The 20,343-nt window shown below is 44.6% G+C and overlaps 1 protein-coding gene across 2 annotated transcripts; it reads left to right on the top strand.

The window, feature by feature from the left end:
- The first annotated feature begins 471 nt into the window (after positions 1–471).
- On the top strand, positions 472–19,888 carry wars2 (tryptophanyl tRNA synthetase 2, mitochondrial). 2 transcript variants are annotated; one of them, XM_077580876.1, is made up of 6 exons: positions 472–618; positions 11,628–11,888; positions 14,988–15,068; positions 15,952–16,034; positions 16,517–16,638; positions 18,071–19,888. In XM_077580876.1, the coding sequence occupies exons 1-6, from the start codon at positions 505–507 to the stop codon at positions 18,517–18,519; spliced, it is 1,110 nt and encodes a 369-aa protein (XP_077437002.1). In that variant the 5' UTR covers positions 472–504; the 3' UTR covers positions 18,520–19,888. The 2 variants fall into 2 exon arrangements, with proteins under 2 accessions (XP_077437002.1, XP_077437003.1); XM_077580877.1 differs by having other exon boundaries at positions 483–618; positions 14,899–15,068.
- Positions 19,889–20,343: the final 455 nt, after the last annotated feature.

Raw genomic sequence — 20,343 nt, 5'->3', positions numbered from 1 at the left:
AGGCGATGTGTGTCCTAATAATACATGACGGCCACGCATGGAAAAGAGCTCAGCGGTCATGGGAAAGTGAAGGAGAAGCAGTCGGGGCCCAGACACAACAATTAGCGTGGCCGCCAAGCCCAGGCACACCTCAGCAATCAGAGTTCCACCGTAACGTTCATCGCGTTAAACAAAACTCCCCACTTTCACTTTTATTGTCCCCGCAAACACTTTTTGTCACTGTCATTTAGACTTTTAACACATTTGATATCCACCTCAAATAACTTTTACTGCATGTTTGACTTAAGTCCAACCTTTAACACATTTCTTCACCTTTATTTCCACCTCAAGTTTCATCTTAAAAACACATATCCACATTTATTCCCACCTGGAACACGTCTCTTGATTTTTATTTGCACCTTGTCCTGCGTCCTTTCGCTCAAATCATTTTGTCCTCACGAAGCTGCCGTAGTAGTTGTAACGTGACGTCACCATCCTCCCCCCCCTCCTTTGCCCATTGTCAACATGGCGCTGCCGGTGCGGGCTAAGCTAGCGCGACATCTCCTCGTTCGGTTCACCAGGAGATTCCAGCGAGTCCACCGAAAGTTTCTCTGCGATGGCGGCACATCGGAAAACAAGGTAACCTAGATGTTGTCCAACTTGTGTGTGGACAAGTGTCTTTTCATGCTCTTTTGTCTGCCTTTACGCCCACTCGGAAGCTCACTCTCCTGTTTGCCCTCACTCACTACTAGTAGAAATATTCAGGAAACGCGAAATGTTCATATTTTTGTATCTGTCTTGTGTTTGGTCCAAATGTGACATTCAGTGGTAATTCTGTCCTTTTAAATGATGCATTGCACTAGAACGTATTTTCATGTATAAACACTTGACTACAGAATGAATTTACTAACTTCACTAATTTACTGCTATTAGTAATATTTGACTTATTCATACTAGCAAATGAGCGTCTTGATTCCAGTTTATAGTCTACAGTTTAACCACAGAAGATGTTTCTCAGCTCGAATGAGTTATTTTAAAAGTGTACAATAATTCTAGGTTACAAATATCTCTGTTAGCACAACAATAATAATAATAATATATATATATTTTTTAAATACTCGCTGTCTTTAAACGTTTCAAATGTATTAATTTCAGGCCAGGGTTGTATTATATGATATAATGTCTTCATGAGGGAAATGCATTCTGGGAAAGTAGAGATGCCCTGTTAACAAAACGTTTTCACTTTGCTCATTCAGCCACTTTCAGCAGTAAGAAGTCAATATTTTGTCTATAAATAATTTGAGAACTTCATTATTTTTCTTGTCGTTAGCTGAGCTCTGAGCACTTGTGATGTCATTTTCAGTCGACAGCAAGTGACAAAACGTGTTTTGAAATTTTAAAGCTATTCATTTTACATGAAAAATAATGAAGTTAGCAGATTAATTGTGGAAAAAAAATATTAAATTTTTCTGGCTTAAAATGGCTAAATGAGTCAAGAATTCCTTTAAAATGCAACTCCACTTTCATATCCATAAAGATAAAATGGTTATTGACACTCGCAGTAACAAAAACAAACCAAATACAAGTACTTGTATATTTAATCGTCCTCATTACTTTGTCTTGAAAATGCAAGCCTTAAACCTTACCTCGCCATCCTAATTCCCACCGTCAAAACACTTCTCCACCTTTATTTCCACTGTAAAATAAATGAATAAATAAATAGTGACCTTTATTTCCACCTTATGAACACCTCTCCACATTTCTTTCCGTCTTAAATTGTCTTGCTGTCATACAAGTGTAAAGAGAATCGAAGCAGTGTTGATGTCCAAATGTTACCCGCACGTGTGCGAGTGTAGAAGATGTGACGGAGAGGCAACACTTCATCTTGCAGTCAGGTTAGAAAATAAATCCATCAAAAGAGAATTGTTTTTTTCCCAGGGCGTGAACGTGAAGCAAAGGGCGTCCAGGTTTGACGCACATCACACCTCGGCGCCCTTTTGTGCGTTGCACATTTGGGAAGAGTTACAAGAAATGAAAAGCAACACTTCATCTGCCGTCTTATTGCTGCAAGCTCAACAGAATTCTTCCTTCCTCGGCCTCAACTGCAAATGTTTTCCCGTAGCAAATGGTGGACGCACGCCAGGGGAAAAGATTTTATGAAGTGTACACACTCAGGCAACGTTTTATGTCAAATCTTAACATTCTCAAATGTCACATAAACGCAAAAGTCCATTTACCTGATGAACAGGGAAACAAAGTATTGACCCAGATGTATGCAATAAACATGGGCAGGTGCGTTTAAGTGCAAATGAACGCGCAAAGCTGTTTTTAGGGTGCAATTAAAGATGCAAAGGTGTTGTTTTTTTTTAAGGTAGAAGTAAATGTGGGAATGTTTTTTTAGAGTTATAAATTAGACAGGAGAGATGTGTTTTTAAGGTGGAGAGTGGCGGTGCAGCAATTAATTGACAACTAACTGATTACTTTTTTTACTTTAGATACCTTTTGTAATGTAATATTTTTCAAATATCCAAATTTCAGCTTCTCAACAGTAAATATTCTCTAATTTATATAATCCTTCAAAAATGTGGACTGATCAAAATAAAAAATGTGCTTTTACTTTGTAAAACAATGATCAACTATTTCCCCCTGATTTTCTGACGTTACGGACAAAACCAGCAACCACAGTAATTACAATTGTGTATTTCTCCACTGTCAATTTGAAATAATGTCCTGTTTTTAATTAAACATTAAAATGTTTGATCCGATTCATCAGCTTTTGACCGATGAATCGATTATTAAGAATTAAGTTTAAGGTGGCATTAAGAGGAGGAGGGCTTTGTTTAAGGTGGAAATAAAGTTGAAACTGTGAGGTTAAAATCAAGGTGGAGAAATGTTTCAAGTTGGAATTGAAGGTGGAGATGTGCTTTGGATGGTCTGATTTGAATGTGGAAATTACTGTGGGGAGGTATTTTGAAAGTTTGGATTAGGACTGAAGTATAGATGGAGAGATGTTTGAAGTCAAAAATGAAGGTGCCGTTGTTTTTTTGAGGAGAAAATGCGGACGTATTTTGAAGGTGGAAATAATGAAAGGCAAACATAAATGTCCAGGTTTGTTTATGGCGTAAATAATGGCGGAGAATTGTTTCTAAGAGAGTTTGGAATTGGAATTCCGAATTTTGTGACCCGTGGGGTGTTGGTGATTATCGACATGATTGTGCTTTTCTGTGCTGCAAGTCTGCAAGGGCGAACGCACGCGAGGTGCGAGTGACAGCTCAAATGTGTCAAACACGCCACTCGACAAGCATTTTTTTGTTGCTGTTCTTAATTGCTGTTCGAGTGTAAAGATCCGATGGATTCTGCGTTCATTGGCACTAATTAATATGCTGCGAGCGTCGCGGCCGCAGGAAACAGGAAGTGACTTGCAACCGGCCTCTGGCTTCTCCCCCCGCAGCCCCAAAATTCACTTGCTGGAGTGTCGGCTAAAACCATTAAAGCCCCCTCGCCCCCACCCGGGGAGAGTTGCGTGTGGGGTTGGGGGGGGGTGATTGTTCATTAACTGGCTGTTTTGTTTTGAAATGTCAGGAAGGAGCGCCAATTCCCGCAGGTGCTACACGGGTAGGCCAACATATTGACATAATACAAATCATAGCAAGACAGCTTGACGTTGAAAAGAAGTTGTGCCAAGACCTCGCTTGCGTCCAGCGTCAACCTCCCAAGCTGGAGGAAATGAAACATTCCCACATTTTTTTGCTTGTTCCCCATTTTTATGAAGGTTTTTTCTTACCCAAGAAAAGAAAAAAAGCCACAAGTCAGATTTATGATGATGATATTTTTCAGGGAAGCGACCCGCCGAGATGTTTTGCCTTTAGCGCGCCACCAACCCTCGGCCCCTTTTCCACGCTGCGTGTGTTGTTGTGACTTGAAATTTGTCTCTATTTGCCCCCCCCCCCCTCCGTCCCGTTACCTCCCTGAAGGCGAGCGCGTGGTGACAGGAGTGAAAAAGTTGCCATGCGATGATAGCGTAAGAAGGCGTCCCGCTGCGCTGACTGGGCTCGCGTGCGCTTGCAACGTCGTCCCCGTGGTCGTTCCCAGCAGCAACATTTGCTTGCAACAAGCCAACTCCAGGGGACGGATGACGCTTTGGGTCACACTTTTCATGACCTTCGCAATGAGTCGCTCGCTTCATGTTGTCAAAATAAGCCCAAAAATATTCAACTTGGCTTTTCTCCTCAAAGAACACATTTGAGTTTTAAAACTTCTTTTCATTCAGTACTTATGCATGCACACCAAATTGTTTATTTGAATAATACTTAATAATCTTGTACTAATTAATTCAATATAATACTATTAATTAATTCAAGTACGAGTAATTAATTAGCCATATTTTAATACAACGGACTTTTTTTTCTCAGTTAGCCTTTATTCACATTTATTTTACATGCTACTAATATTTGCCATGAAAAAAATATACAAACTAGGGGTAAAAAACAAAATTGGAGTTGTGTTTACTATATGAATTCCCAATTCCTGAACCCAAATATGTGGGGTCAACTTTATTGTGGTTTTCTTTTTTAACTCCTCGTGTGACATGCAATGAAATTCTTTCTTAAGTTTTCCGTTTTGATTTGTACGCAACCTGTCGAGGCAGCAAACCAAATCCAAAAGTCTCCATTCACGTTTTGTCAGTTTCGGCCATACACGGTATTGCAATATTTCTTTTGCTTAAATTGGTCATGTGACAAATCACATCCTTGTTACATTTTGTGTTTATTTTTTTTAAGCTGAAAATGTTCTTTTTGCTGCCCTCTACTTGGAAAATGTTGTCGCAAGTAAGAGCAAAGTAGAGTTTTGCGTTGTCGGTGTCCCCTTGGGATTTGCTAACTCCCTGTTGAAAGAAGTCCACAAACGTTGCTAAATCATGTGCTTTATGGGCCCGAGTGTCCCGCTAACTTCTCCTGCTAATTGCATCTGTCACTCGCGCGTAACCACAGCGACCGCTCGCAAGATCATATAGTTGATAGGCTTGCCCTCGTCAATTTTTGTCACTTTGCGTAAAGTGGAAACGCTCGTTAAAGGTTGAGGTCCTAATGAGGCAGATTACAGTTTCCTGAGGCCCCCCCCCTTCTTCCCCTGGCCTCCCTCCAGGCTGTCTTGAAGTCTGGACCCTTCAGAAGCCGCGGCCCGTCAAAGTTATTTTTGGAGCGCTTTTTGAAGGGCCTCCAGCCCCCATTAATCAGGCCGGGGACCCCACGGTGCGAGCGCGGGGCCGCCAGCCCTGCCTGGCCTGCCACACTGCGGCGTTTCTGTTCCTGCCCTGCGCCGCGCTCTCCGCACAGTGTGAAGCTGGGAGGAACCTCATCAATCTCACCTGTCCCGCCTTCCCACCGCAGATTTAATCAAATGCTCTTTTTTGGGGGGCAACCCCCACCCCCTCAGCTCCCTCCGGCACCCTCAGTGGAGGAAAAACAGAAAAACGCACGCTGAAATCTGGAATGGGCTTTAAAAAAAAAAAAAACAGTTTTCACTTGCTGGATGTTTGTTTTTTGCGGCATTTTCTTTCTAACCTGCCGGCTTTAAGGCACTTCAGGAAAATGTGTGACTGTAATGTTCCAGAGTTTAGGAGTCGAGACTAGAGTACATGTTGAGGGTTTGGGTTGGGCTTTTCTGGTTCGGAAGATCCTTCCATCTGGGTTAGGAGTTGAGGTTACATTTGAGAAATCGGGGCCTACTAAAGGGCAGAGCAGGCACGGCCACAGACTTTCGCATTCAAAAGACGTTTCATCCTGTCATCTGGGTTTAGATCTCAACCTTAACATGATTGGACAAGATTTAGGTTGACGTTCAAGTTGAGGTTTGCGGTTCGGTTATGTTTCCTTCTGGTCACGGTCTTCGGGTTATTTAGTCCTTCTATCTGGTTTAGGGTTAAATCTGGGGTTCGGGGGTTACTGGATTAAAGACCCAGATCGTGTAAAGGTTTTGTTTTTGATGGTTAGCGTTTTAGGCGCAGGGAAAACCTTTCATCTGCACACCTGTTTGGATTAAAGGCTTTGCGTTCAGGTAAAGATTTACTAGTTTAGTAGAAATCCTTCCATCTGGGATGCTCGGGTGAAAGTTTGGACAAAGGGTTTAGGGTTAGGATTAAGGTTAAGAAAGGTCCTCTCTTCCTTCCACATGTGTGTGGGTTTATGGCTAAGGGGTTAGAGGAAATCCTACCGTCTGCACAGTTTGGGTTCAGGCCAGGTTAAGTTGTGACGTGTTTCTGTGAAGCCGATGAAATCTCAACAAAGACGTGACATTGTCCGCTTGTGGTCCCATTTGCGACGTCTGCGTTTGTTCACTCGACCTCATTAGCTGCGTTCTTCTGTCCCACTTGCTGCCCTGGCGCTTGCGGTTCTTATGCTTGGCTTCCTTCCAACCACATGACCAACGCCAAGATTCCACGGATGAAAACTTGACTTCTGCAGGTGCAAATCCACCCAAACGTTTTGAAGAACCATCAAAATGGGAATTTGGAGTTCACCGTTTTGTGGATGAACATTCCCGTTTTTTTTTTTTCGCTTGACATTTTCTTGCTGCGTACTCGATCTCAAGCTGCGGTGTGTTCTCACCTCGGACAAAAAACACACACAATGCCGCCGATTTCGGTTAACAGGTCTCGGGACAGAGATGGCCAAGTCGGATAGGGAGGGGGGGCACGTCAAGGTGGATTAACATCGCCATGCCGGTGTTAACGGCGGGGGAAGGGGAGGGCTGGCGGTTTCCGGCACGGAAGGGGTACACTGGACCCTCTGTGTCGGGATGCTCAGCGGGAGAGTCGGGTGAAGGGGGAGTTGGCGGGGGGGAAATCCTTCCGTCCTTCCAACTGCACTCCTGTCGGGATGCGGCTTTGGCAAAGATCTGACGCCGGAGTCCCCCTACAAAGACTTGATGGTCGTTCACAGCGGGGGGCCGAGCGGCGGCCATCCCGCAGACTTGTTGAAATTGGCGCGGGTCGTCGGTGTGAAATGCCTCGGCTGCCATCGAACCTACGAGCCCTGAAAGGACGCCCAGAGCACATCACGGAACAGATATGCTCTGTTGGGCTGTGATTAATTAACGTTGACGGCTCTGCTGGAAAATACTTGATGACAAAAGCCAATCCTCGCTTGCTGCATGATGAAGGGCTGTGCAAGTCGTCCAAATTCAAGTACAATTCCAATTATTACACTCCACAATTACAAATTACCATCATTGTCAACCGCACTAAAATATTACTAATACTTCTATTGAGTTGTTTAAGTATATAGAGTTGCAATTTTTTATATATTTTTTAAAATAACTATTTTAATCAATCTTGTTGGGTCCAAAAGAAACTTGCAAAATTCTAGTGTTTCAACGAAAATTTATTTGTCTTAATATTGCTTTAATTTCCAACATGTTCTTCTTTTGCATCAAAAAAGAAATGATCATCCCAACTGTGATTTCAATTATTACCAAATGAATCATGATTAATATTTTCTTCATAATCGAGCAGCCCTAGCATGATGCTTCCGTAACTTTAATATTGGACATTTTTCAAGATCATGGGCAGAAAATGACATCCGTTGATGTCATGGCATGGCCACAAACTTCATCCCCAATTGAAAATGAAACAACAAATAAATGTGGAGCTTGTTGGGGACTGAGAAGTGAAGCATTGCAATACAAAATCCAAATCTATTGCTCAGAACTAAGCACTTATCAGAAGCGCAATATTACAGTACAAAAACTAAACGTGTTGCTTATCAGAAGCAAAATATTGGATGTTATCTGCAAGTCTGCAAAAGAAAAGGACATCCATTGATGGCCAAAAAAGCGCATGGCCAATTCCATTGCAATTGAAGATCTCTGACACTATACTGCCCACAGCCACTAGGGGGCATGTTTTGTCTGTGACTAAATGCTCACAAAAAAGTTTCACCCATGGGCGCCAAAACCGGCTGGACATGTCTGTCATAACAGGACGCAAGAAAAAAGTCTCATGACCAAAATTGAACAGGAAATCGGACATGTTGGCTTGAAGCAGCCATTTTAGGTGAATTTTAGGCCTTACAAAGTTGGTAAAAAATAAAAAATCATCTTCCAAACCAGTTTCACCAATTGACACAAAATGAGGTGGACATGTCGCACAAAATGGCTAAAGTTGCACACAGTCAGACATTTTGGGTGAATTGTAGGCCTCGTAGTTGTAAAGTGAAACTTGGAAAGTTGGGTGCTAAAGTGGTGAAGTGTTTTTATTTCCGCACCCTAATATGGTCGCAGCATGGCGTCAAAGTTCGACGATCATTCGGCGGCGTCTCCACAGCCAACTGCGGCTGACAAAATGTTCTCCCGCTTTGGCAAATGAAATGTAAAAAAAAGGAAGAAAAAACAAACGTCAGCACATGGAAGCCTGTCGACGACGCATAACAGACCTCCTCGCGCCTCATATTTTAACACCAGCAGCCGTCGCGCTACATCGTCGCTAGGGTGACGAAAGCTTTCCTCTTTCGCGGCCGCCATATGCTGAAGACATTACATGCTTTGTGTGTGCAAAGTCAAAGTCTGACGGGTGTGGGGGGGGGACGCGCCGGGCGATGGCTTTCGGAAGGTTACGTACACGTTAGCGCCGTGTTTTCACACTTTTTCCCGGAATAGCTGTTCATTTGTCTGCCGGTGCTCGTGTGCGGTAACGTCCGCGGGGGGCGGAGGTCAAGCGCAAACATGGTGTGGAGGAAATGTGTCCATCTTAAACTTGGACAGATCAGCCTCCCCCCCCCCCAAAAAAAAACAGCCGTCACGTCATGTGAGGACAACGAGCGACTCGTACGCTAACGCTGGCGCGAGCGGCAGCTTTCTTTCCACTCCACCTCCAGAGGACCGCCCCTTTTCCAGCATTTCTCTCTCTTCTTGTTCGCCACGGAGCGAGCGACCGCACGCTGCGGTGCCGGCGAGAAAACGTTGCATTAATCAGCCGCAACAAAATGACATCCTTGCGCAAGAATGCCTAATAAATGCAATACATGCGAGAAGCGGAGGCGCAGAAACATTTGAACTCCAGGCGAGGGCTTGCACGAGGCCTGGAGGAAGATGTGGTCATACCAACACTCCTTTTAGTTGAATTCCAATTTGGGCGCTTCCGCTAATTCTCAACCACTAAAACAAACTGAAGCGGCAACAAGCCTTTAAAAAATGATGTACCATTTTGATGCTAATTAATACTAAGACTGGCCTGCGGATTCCCAAACTGTACAGATGAGCCAATTGAGCCGTCGTAAGAATTGATTGAAATCACAAACGGTCTCAGATGGTCAGGTGACATTAAATTGTTGACTTTATCCTGACCTTGGTGAAAACTGACATGCTTGTCTCATCGAGTCCATTTTTAAACGTCAACTCAAGTTACCAAGTACATGCCGCGTTTTATTCTCCGATAATTTTATGAGCCGTATGAAATATTGCGGGACAAATCATGTCCGCTCCATTCAGACACTCGCTGCCGTGATTTAAAAGCGTATCACCTTTTACGACTGTTGCGCTTATGTTGCGGCATCCGTCATAAAATTAATTGCCGTACACCATTGGCTGTCCTGCCTGTCGTCGGGCGGGGGCTGATTTACCTCTTCCTCCCCCCGCAAACTGGTCTCCAGACCCCGGCCGGCCTTCCTTCCTCAGAGGCGCGGGGCCAGGTGACGGCTGCTTCGTGGCCGCTGTTGACTCTGCTTGACACTTGATTGGCTCAAATGACGCCATTAGCATGTCTGCGTGGCTAATGGCTTCCCTCGAGGGGGGGGGGGGGGGTTGAGGGGGTAACATGTCGGCTGGAGGTGAGAACACACAAGAGCCAGACTCGGGGTCCCGTCTGCGCCCCAAATCGACCCTGACACCCCCGAAGAGGCTCGGCGTAATTATGTGGTGGCTAATGACATAAGCGCTCAGTTCCTTCCGGCCTCGCTCGTGTTCCAACGTGCCAAGGGCTTTTCGGAGACCTGCGATCGGCGCTTGTTCCGCGGCTGCAGGGCTGCGACGTGCAGAGGTTCGGCTGCCGGCTGATCTCGGGCCAGTCCGCGGAGATTGATTGAATGTGATGCCGCTTTCCTGGATGTGCCACAAGAAGGATATCCAATGAAAAGCAAGCTCTGGAGCATTTGAATTGCTTGATACGTTTGGAACTTAAAACCTGACTTAAGCCACTGACAAGAAACCCGAACCCAGTCTTAAAACCTACTTCAGCTCCTTTGATGAATCCTAATCCGATCTTGTAACCCTTACTTTGGTCTGAAATCCGAAATTCAAACAATAGCACGAGTTTGAAAAACATGACCCTCGCTTGAAACCCTAACCCGAGTTTAAAACCATAACCAAGGCTTGAAAGTCTCATTTCCAACCCTAAATCTGGCTCGATTTTGATAGATGTAGGGATGGAAACTCTATTTTGAAACCCCCAACCTTTGTTTAAAACTAGTGATATTCAAGACAGATACGGCTAGTACTTTTGATCCATAAAATTTAATTAAACACAAAGACTGTGAAAATAACTTTCTGACTAATTCAGATGATGATTTACTGATGTGTCAAACTACTGCGTTGTAGCACCAACTACTCCCAAGGAGGACTTACTTGAGGTCCGATCTTTTTTTTATTTTTTATTATCGTCTTGAGTATTGGTGGCTGGTATCAGCAACCTCCACCTGTACCCGATACCTTCAAATTAGAACGTATCAGTACTCACCCATCCCTCTGTAAAACCTGAACCAAAACTTGAAACCCAAAGCCTGGTTGAAAACTTCACTTCGTCGTCGGTGAAACCTTCATTTCAAACTCTTCAGGCTTCAAGCCCTATTTTGAAAGCCAAAATCTTTTTGGAAACCGGAACCCAAGCTTGAACCTTTTATTTGGAAATCCTTCCCGTTATGGCTCAGGTTTGTAATTAGGGTTCGGGTTTTAAATGAGGATTTTCAGACGTAGTTCAGCTTCTTTAGCTCTTTTAGTTTGAAGCCTGCAGCTCCAGCGGCGACTATAAACATGCTCACAAGTGGAAAAAGTGAAAATGTGCGAAAGTGGCAACGAGTGTGCGAGAGTGAACTTGCGAGAGCAAAGTGTCAAATTGACACCACGGACGCAAGTGCTCGTGTTCTCTCCCAAACGCGCTCCCTGCAAAGAATGCAGCACCTTGCGGGCCAAAAGAAACTTTTTTTCTTTTCTTTGTTGGCCACCGGCGCGAACGCTGGAGCTGGAGAGGGAGCGACAAACCTCCGGAATGGTCGAGTGTGCCGTTCCACATCCACGATGTGACAAAAGGCCGTACTTTGTTCCCCCATTGGGCTTGCGAGAAAATTCCGGCAATGCTGCAATGTCTACTTCCTTCCACAGAGGGCGCCGTTCTCAACCCACATGGGCCCTAAACACCAAGAAGAAGGTGTCAGTGGTTTCAAACTGGCATTTAGGGTTTGAAGCCAGGATTTAGGTTCAAGTTAAGGTTTACAACTTGGGGTCAGCTTTCAAACGAGGTTTAGGAGTCCTGTACCTGCATTGGGGTGTCAAACGAGGATAAGGGTCCGAACCATGTTCATAGTGTCCATTAGTTACATGGCATTAGCATTTTCTAGCCAACTGGCTAATGCTCAAAGTTCTCTTCTTTTCTTGGGCAGGAGTCGACAGCAACATGGCGGGTGTTCTCCGGGATCCAGCCCACGGGCGTGCCCCACCTGGGCAACTTCCTGGGCGCCCTGGAAAACTGGACGTCCCTGCAAGACGGCTATCCGTCGGTGCTGTACAGCGTGGTGGACCTGCACGCCATAACGCAGCCGCAGGACCCGCGCGCTCTCAGGACCAACACACTGGACATGGTGGCCAGCCTGCTGGCGTGCGGAATCGACCCGCGCAAGGTTGTCCTCTTCCAGCAGTCGCAGGTGACGCTCAAAAACACAAAATCTGCATGCTGGATTACAACCACAGAACGATGTAAATAAACAACACTGGGCTCCTCTTGGGGTACTCTGAATAATAGAAGAGCACATTTGCATTTGGTAGTCATATTTAAAAGTATCGATTCATGCTTTTATGAATCGATATTGGGCTATGAAAAGGAATATGGATTTGATATCGACCCAGCCCGAGGATTGAAACCCTAATTTGGCGGCTGTCGAGACGGTCGTTCAGTAACCAGAAGGTCGGCTGTTGGATCCCCGCTCTCCCCAAGTCATGTGTGGCGGTGTCCTTGGGCAAGGCACTTGACACGACAAAGTGTTGCTACTCACACTGGTGTATGGAAGCTACGAATGTTTGGTGGTGGGAGGGGCCGTAGGCAGACACTGGCAGCCACGCTTCGGTCAGCCTGCCCCGGGGCTGCTGTGGCTACTTAAGTAGCTTAGCGCCGCCGCAGTGTGAATGTGTGAGTGCATGAACAATGTATCCATTCCATTGTAGAGCGTCTTTGAGTGTCTAGAAAAACGCTATATAAATCCCATGCATTGTTGTTGTTATTATTTTTTATATTTTTTATTATTATTATTATTTGAAACCGTCATGCCTAACCAAGGTTTGAAACCTTTACTCAAAGCCCTAGCATACGTTTAAAACCCTCACTCATGCTTGAAAAGCTAGTCCTTGTTTAAAACCCCAACATAGTTTTAAAGCCTTCATTTAAAACCCAACCTTGAAACTTTAACCTTTGTTTAAAACCTTAACTCGGACTTTAAGCTGTTAACACAAAGGCCTAACCCTAAGGCTTGAAACCTTCACTTAGCCTTAGGCTTTATACCCCAATTCAAGACCCTAACCCTAGTCTGTAACCGTAGTGCTTGTTTGAAAACCCTAATCTTCTAGACAAGTAAACCTTCACTCAAAAGCCTAACACAATTCCCACAGCTGTAGGATTTAAACTCTAATTTAAAAACTTTAAAAAGCGAGCACCAGCTTGGAATCCCTCACACTTGCCAACCCTCCTTGAACACCTTCCTTGAAACCCTAATCTGTCAATGGCTTCTTTTCTTTCTTGATTTTACCGCCGGCGTGTTTACCTGCCGACACCCTCGCGTGCTTCAAGGCCCTCGCTTGATTTTTATCTCACTCGTGCGCACGCACGCACGCAGGCACACACACACACACACACACACAGGCTGTTTGACAGGGCAGGATGGAAAGACACACAAACAGAAACCGCCGAGAAGTGGCCGTTTCAACCACATGAAAGAATGTCGGTGGAAAGGAGGGGAAAAAAACAAGGAGCCATTTTGCGCGTTTTCATCACTGGAGCAAATTGCAGATGTCAGCGTTACGGCGACGACAAAGCGGCAAATCCCAGGGTGCAATTTGTCACCACAAACTCTTTTTATATGCCAGCGCTTGTTAAAACGGACGTTGCCGTATTAGTTTGCGCCGCTTTCCCACCGCCCCTAGTCTCCTCTCGGATAAAATTCTGAACATGGCCAACAGGATCTTTGGATAGCTGTCCGTCTTCACTCTTCATGCTGCAGTACGATTCTCCACAGTCTCCACTTGGCTGCAGCTTTTTCCATCCTTAATCTCCTCTTGGATAAACAATCCTCGTGATTTGACCATTTGTTGATATGCGGTGACAAGTTTTAATGCACGTTAATGTTTGTATCGCCTTAGTGCTCAACTTTTAGGCAGCACTGCATTTTCTTGCTGCCCTTAGTGTCCTCTTGGATAACATTGCCCCACCCTTTAACCGGTTGAGGATACACGGCTGGAAATGGCAATAATACGTGTACTCTTTTGATGATTTTCAGTTAGGGATGTAGCAGTAGAATTCTCCACAGTCTCTGCTTGGCTGCAGCTTTTGCCACTCGCGGATGAAAGTTCCTCGTCATTGTACCATTTGTGGATGCATGGCTAGAAATAAGCACGTGTGTTAATATTAGCTTACCCTATGGCTCTGGGCGTCCTTGTTTTTTGCTGCCCTTAGTCTCCTCTCGGATAAAGTTGCCACCTCGTTGTAACATTTGCAAACACACGGTTAGAAATGTGAACGTTATGCTCTTGAAAACTTCTGGGCCTTAGCTGCAACTGCAGTATTATACTCCACTTTGCTTTAGCGATCCTTAGTCTCCTTTTGGATAAAATCAGTCTCCTTACCAGAAATAAACAGGATACCTTTGTTCTCCATAGATGCTAATGTGAGTTCTTATTGTTGTTGCGTTTTTGCTACGTATGACACTCCCCAGTCTCTTACGAGCTGCAGCAGACCACATTCTCTTTACCGCGCAGAGACGGGAAGTCTTTGTTCTCCATTTTTGCTAACCTGAACTTTCTCCATCGCTAAGCTTTTGCTTAGTATGATAGTCCACAGTCTCCTTTTTTTAGTGGCACACTGTTTTCTTGCTGAATTTAGAAGTCCCTTCTTGTATTTGAAAAAAGAAAGAAAAAAGACCGCTTTTGACAAGTGAAAACGAGGAATGAGAGAAAAAATGACTAGAACCATAGCGAGAAAAAAAGTAAACACAAGACTCTCCTTTTTAGTGCTTCTGGTCATGCGTTCAAATCCGCGTGGATTTCCACTTGACGTCTTTTATGTGCGGTTGTCCATCCGATTGCGTACCTAACCAAGTATCTCGCGTCCTACGTTTGGTTCTTTTCACGGCGTGAAAGGGGAGAGATGGTCCCCAATGTCCATTCCTGATCCAAGTCCCAGTTAGCTGACGTTGACGAGAGAGGATGTCAACGCAGCCAGACAACCGTAAACTTTAATTTGCCCCACTGGGAGGATATTTCCCAGCAACACACACACACACACACACACACCTCTCAGTTAAACCAATAGAGCCACTGCATACTTCTTCAAATGTCCTTATTGCGTCTGTCATCGTATTGTTTTTTAAAATTGGCTGCAGTACCTTCCGCTGCCTCTCTGTGGCAGCAGGGAGTCCCCCTTCACACTTGCCATCTTGTTTTGTTTAGTGGCTCCTAAACATCACGGATTATTACGAAAGTTCAACTTGAAGGTGCTGCTGCGTTTAAAGACCTGCGGACATTTCCAACCTTCGCAGGTGCCCGAGCACGCTGAACTTTCCTGGATCCTCGGATGCCTGACCAGCATGCCGCGCCTCCGACACCTGCCGCAGTGGAAGGTAGCTATGGAAAACACACACACATACTTGCACTTATATAAATGTGAGGACATCCATAGACATAATGCATTTCCTAGCCCCTCCCCCTAACCCCAACCATCCGAAATGATTGCCTAGGGCCCCCATTCCTAATCCTTACCCTAACCTCAACCATAACCCAATTCAAACCTAAACTCTAAAACCAAGTCTTGACCCTCAAAAAGAGGTCTTGAGTTGTGAGGACCGGCCAAAATGTCCTCAATCTGTTGGTTAAAGACGCATGTTGGTCCTCACAATGTTGTATGTACAGGTACACACACACACACACACACACACACACACACACACACACACACTCACACACACACAATCTATTCATTTTGTTTTGTGTACAACTTGGACAACTTACATTTCAATTGTGGGAAAAAAAAAGGTGGCTTAAATATTGTGCCGCAATAAAAGTTCTATTATTCCAAAGCACCAATTATTACCAATATTGCCAAAAATATCGTCACCGCAAATTTCTTTGAAATATCGTGATTTGGGTTTTAGGCCATATGACCCGCCCCTAATGGAGAGCTTCAGTTTTGTCAACACAGAGTCAAGGTGTTAATTTGTTCAAGCGGACAAAGCTTTTTGTAAGAGCTGCACATTGTTTTTCGTCTCCCGCCGCGTATCACATTTCCATCTCGCTTCCCTGTCGTTGTCGTCGTCTGTTTTATTGCTTTCTCCACCTGCCAGATTTGTCCTCTTAATAGCCGTCATTTCCCGGCCACATGCGGCGTCAATCGGGCCCTGAGGAAGCGCCGCGGCCAAAAAAAAGGAAGAAAAAAATACAAGTCAAACAAAAAAGACAAGTCGGAAAATGTCTTGAATCACTGAAGGTATTATTTTGTGTGTCCAGATGAAGAGCAAGCAGAAGAACGAAGGCAGCGTTGGCCTGTACACGTATCCCGTCCTCCAGGCTGCCGATATTCTCCTCTACAAGTGAGAATATGGACGTCGCCTACGTTGCAACAATGCACTCGCACTTTCACTCCAGGCCTGTAGGCGGCGATATGTGCAGCTTTATCCTGATGCGTGCCAAAATAGAATCATGAGCCTTGAGCTTATTTTTATTTTATTTTTATATTAGCATGGCCAAGAATCATTTGACTACTTTTCAGGAACCCCCCCCCAAAAAAAAAAGCTACAGAAATTGACCATATTTGGACAAATGGAGTTTACACCTGACACTGACGTGGTTGTTTTTTGTCTCTTTTTTTGTTGTTAAAGATCAGGATTATCGTTAATTTTTCGGTTCGGGCTGTGGCCCAATTTTTTTTTCTTCTCAAAAATAACATTAAATTAAAACATCTCCATGAAAAAAAGTTCAATATCTCTTTAAACATTTATTTCATCCTGCAATCAGATGAGTTGTTTTTGTGTTGTCTCGCTGACGTGCTCTCGTCCGCTCGAACGTCTCTCAGGTCCACGCACGTCCCCGTGGGCGAGGACCAGGTCCAGCATCTGGAGCTGGCCCAGGACCTGGCTCGCATCTTCAACCAACGCTTCGACGCCGCCGTCTTCCCTCAGCCGCGCGCCTTGCTCAGTAAGAACACCTTGGGCCGGACCCGTCTGCACTTGAGTTCATCAAACCTCTGTTTAGCAATTGTGATCATAATGACACGGATGAGACTATTTTTAAACGCTTGCACTAAAAGTTCCTTGCAATTAAACACACACATGGTCAACACACACACACACACACACACTCTCAAAGTGCGGTTGTTTATTCCCAAGCATCGTAAAAGTACAAAATGGCGTCAGCAGTTTTGATGAAAGAAACCTCTTTGCCACCAATAGGGTGATAATTGACTGCTGAGGGGGGCGGGACTTCTGATTGATTGGCGGGCGGCGACGAGACGGTCTGATCTCCCGTCGCCTGCCGCCATTCGTCTTTTTTTCTTTTTCTTTTTTGAAGGCCCCTCAAAAAATTGCAATAGGTTTCATCATGCTAGGTTAGCAAAAGTTCGTCCTGGGTCAGGTTTTTCCAGCTGCGCACCCGCGTTCAAGAGAGCTTGATTTGTGTGCCGCCTCCCACTTTCCAACTTTGAAGTCCCGTATGGGCTGTCAATGTGTTGTTGTTTATTGTATCACTTTCTTAATGGACTATCCTCAAGAAATTTGGCTCCGCACCCCCTTCGGCAGAGCCAGCGCACCCCCCGAATTGTGTTTGGGCCTTCACGTTCCAAATTTGCATTCGGTTTGGTGTGTAAACGTGTCATGAATGTGCATGACTGGCATTCTGCTACCATTTTCTCAATGCATTGTGCTGTGCACCCCATTCAACAGTGCTAGCGCACCCCCAATTTTTTCTTTCTAACCATTCTATCACTTTTGTGCTCTTAACATGTCCTTATATACCAGACCTCCTTCTTGAGGTTTTCTGCTGCACACCTCCTTTTCCCACGATTTTCATGTCGCGCACCTCCTTCAACAGAGCTAGCACACCCTCCGACCCATCACGTTCCAAGTTTTCAATCAGCTTTAGGCTGTTAGCGCCCCCTTAAAAATGTGACTGCTATTATTTCAGTGTTTGCCAAATGTTTACTGCGACCAGACAGAGTGCAGACCCTACTTTGTCTCTCACCTCTTACTTTACAAGTTTTCAGTCACTTTTGGCCTGGAAAGCTTTTGCACCTTCTTGCTGGTTAGCCTACCGCCAACATTTTCTCATGTGCACCCCCTTCAACATCTGAATGGCGCTTGCACACCCTCAAACAAATGACCCAATTTTGGAATGATGCAAAAGTGACATGTGAGCAAAATCTTTCACAGAGATTTTAACCTTTGCACCCCCATGGATGTTAGCGCACCCCTGCTTTGTGTCCCACCCATCAATTTCTCCCTTTTCACTCCGTTTTGACGGAACTGTGGTGATTCCAAGCGATGACGTTAGCCTTTTCCATTTTTAACACCCCTGTCAGGATCTTGTGCGCCGCTCCCAGACCCTCACGTTGTCCATCCGATTGCCTCCACAGGCTCCAGCCGAAAAGTCAAATCCCTCCGCGACCCCTCATCTAAAATGTCCAAATCGGACCCCCAGACCATGGCGACCATTTACCTCACGGACACGCCGGACGACATCGCTCTGAAAATCCGACGCGCCGTCACCGACTTTACCTCGGAGGTGACGTATGATCCGGAGACGAGGCCCGGAGTGTCCAACCTGGTCAGCATCCACGCCGCCGCCGCCGCCGTGGACGTGGACGAGGCCGTGTCGCGGGCCCGAGGTTTGGACACGGCGGCGTACAAGAAACTGGTCGCCGAGGCGGTGATCCAGAGGCTGGCGCCCATTCGCCAGCGGCTGGTTCGGCTCAGGGCGGAGCGTCCCCACCTGGAGGCGGTGCTGGACGAGGGGCGACGCAAAGCCAGGGAGCTGGCCACGCCCACGTTGCAGCAAGTCAAAAGATTGGTCGGATTCTGTTGACGGGCGGACTTGGAACTGAAAGCAGCCACCCCATTGGTCCATTTTCGTGGATGACGTCACAGGTGGCCGCCTCGCCTCAAAACATTTTATTTTTCTATTTATTTGGACTTAATCATGATTACCATAAATAATACAAACAATATTTCAAGAATTGTTTTCGTCTCGTCAAATTCTGTTGAAAAGCCAACTTGGGACAGATGTTGCCTGAATTGTCTAATTTTTATTTTGATGACATTGTGCATTATTTCCTGTCTCTGAATGTTGTCGTTTTCTATTTGGATCATGATTACAAGAAATATTGCAGGTTTTTAAATGCTAAAGATAATTGACTTCTTTCACCATGTAATGACGATGCCAGAGGGCAGCCATCTTGCATTGCCACTGTTGCTGACAACTGTTACAAGTTTGCATCGAGCATTCAGAGTAGGATTATCTCAGCATGGTGAATCGGGGCTTAATACGCAAGAGGATTAGGTCCAGTCAAGCGAGAGAGAAAAAAAAATGTTTGGCAGGATTTGGACTTTAGTGTCAATTCTGACTTTAAAGTGAGAATTGTGAGATTAAAGTCAGAATCCTGCCAAACTTTTTTTTTTTCCTCTTCACTGGCCCTAATCTCATTTTCTGTAACTTCCAGAGGTTAGATTTACATTTCATTGCATTTTTTTTTTCTGATGGCCTTTCATTGTTGATGGCAGCGTGATGCAGACAAACTGCACTTGGAGCGAACATCGACATCCTCAGCAATGATACGTGTGTGTGTAGCGCTTCTCCCGCACTAGTTGGACTTGCATGCGCCACACGCTGCGGCATTTTCACTGTGGAGACAGAAAATAGCGTGAAAACTTTGCAGAGAAATCAACGTTTTCAAATCAGGTGTGCTTTGCGAGTGGCAATGCAAGATGGCCGCCGGTGGCTTCACTTCTCAATATGACGAATAAGCGACATTGTTCGGCAGACCTGGAATTGAAACCAGGTGATGTTTGACGGCGCTTTTTTCAGACTGACTTGAGTAGTCATCGATACCGATACTAGATACCAATACCACGAGTAAATAGAATGGATCATGATTGCAAGAAATAAGAATGAAATGTGAGACATGATCTTCTTTTTGTCAGTTACAACACAATGTTTTGTTTTGAACTAAAATGGCTATTGGTCACATACATTTTACTAACCGGCAGACATTACATTTACGCCACTTGATTGCTCCTTTCTTTTTTTTTAATGACATCACAATTACACACTCGCGTCCTACCTCCATTTTGACACAACAAAACATTTGTTTTTGTCTTTGTTTGTACTTAATTTTAATTGTACATATCCGAATGTCTGTCCTCCATTTTAAAATAAAGCATTTTATGACATCTAACCTTTTATTTTTGTGTGTTATATTTTTCCAGATTAAGAAATACAAGTTGAAATAATAAGGTCCGTCCGTTACTTTGTCCAAAACATGCACTCAATTTTTACAATCATTTTGATTGAAAAAATTAAATACCCAACATTCCTACCATTAACTCTTCTCTTTTTCTCCCTTTCTCTCCCTCCACAAACACACACACGCGCCTCACTTAATAACCTCCCTTAAAATAAGGACATTTTCACACCCTAAAAATCAACGTCAAATAAAAACATACTAAAAGTGTTATTTACTTCGTTTTAGTCTACAATAAACCAAAAGATGTGCGAACGTGTTTTATGCACAGAAATATAAAAACGTAATAAGGTCACCGTAACCCTAAACAATTCAAACTTGTTTAAACTGCAAGAGCATGTAATTTTTTTTAATGCTTCTTTTATTATTATTATTATTCTTAACAACTC

The sequence above is a fragment of the Vanacampus margaritifer genome, chromosome 11 (assembly GCF_051991255.1).
Source record: "Vanacampus margaritifer isolate UIUO_Vmar chromosome 11, RoL_Vmar_1.0, whole genome shotgun sequence".
NCBI classification, from domain to species: Eukaryota; Metazoa; Chordata; class Actinopteri; order Syngnathiformes; family Syngnathidae; genus Vanacampus; species Vanacampus margaritifer.
This window is presented reverse-complemented; position numbering and strand designations above follow the sequence as displayed.

What these genes read in the sequence shown, in the direction of transcription:
- wars2 (XM_077580876.1), top strand. Translation starts at nt 505, where the DNA reads ATGGCGCTGCCGGTGCGGGCTAAGCTAGCGCGACATCTCCTCGTTCGG. An exon ending in GCCGATATTCTCCTCTACAA is followed by an intron (nt 16,035 to 16,516) that starts GTGAGAATATGG and finishes AACGTCTCTCAG; the next exon opens with GTCCACGCACGTCCCCGTGG. An exon ending in TCAGCCGCGCGCCTTGCTCA is followed by an intron (nt 16,639 to 18,070) that starts GTAAGAACACCT and finishes TTGCCTCCACAG; the next exon opens with GCTCCAGCCGAAAAGTCAAA.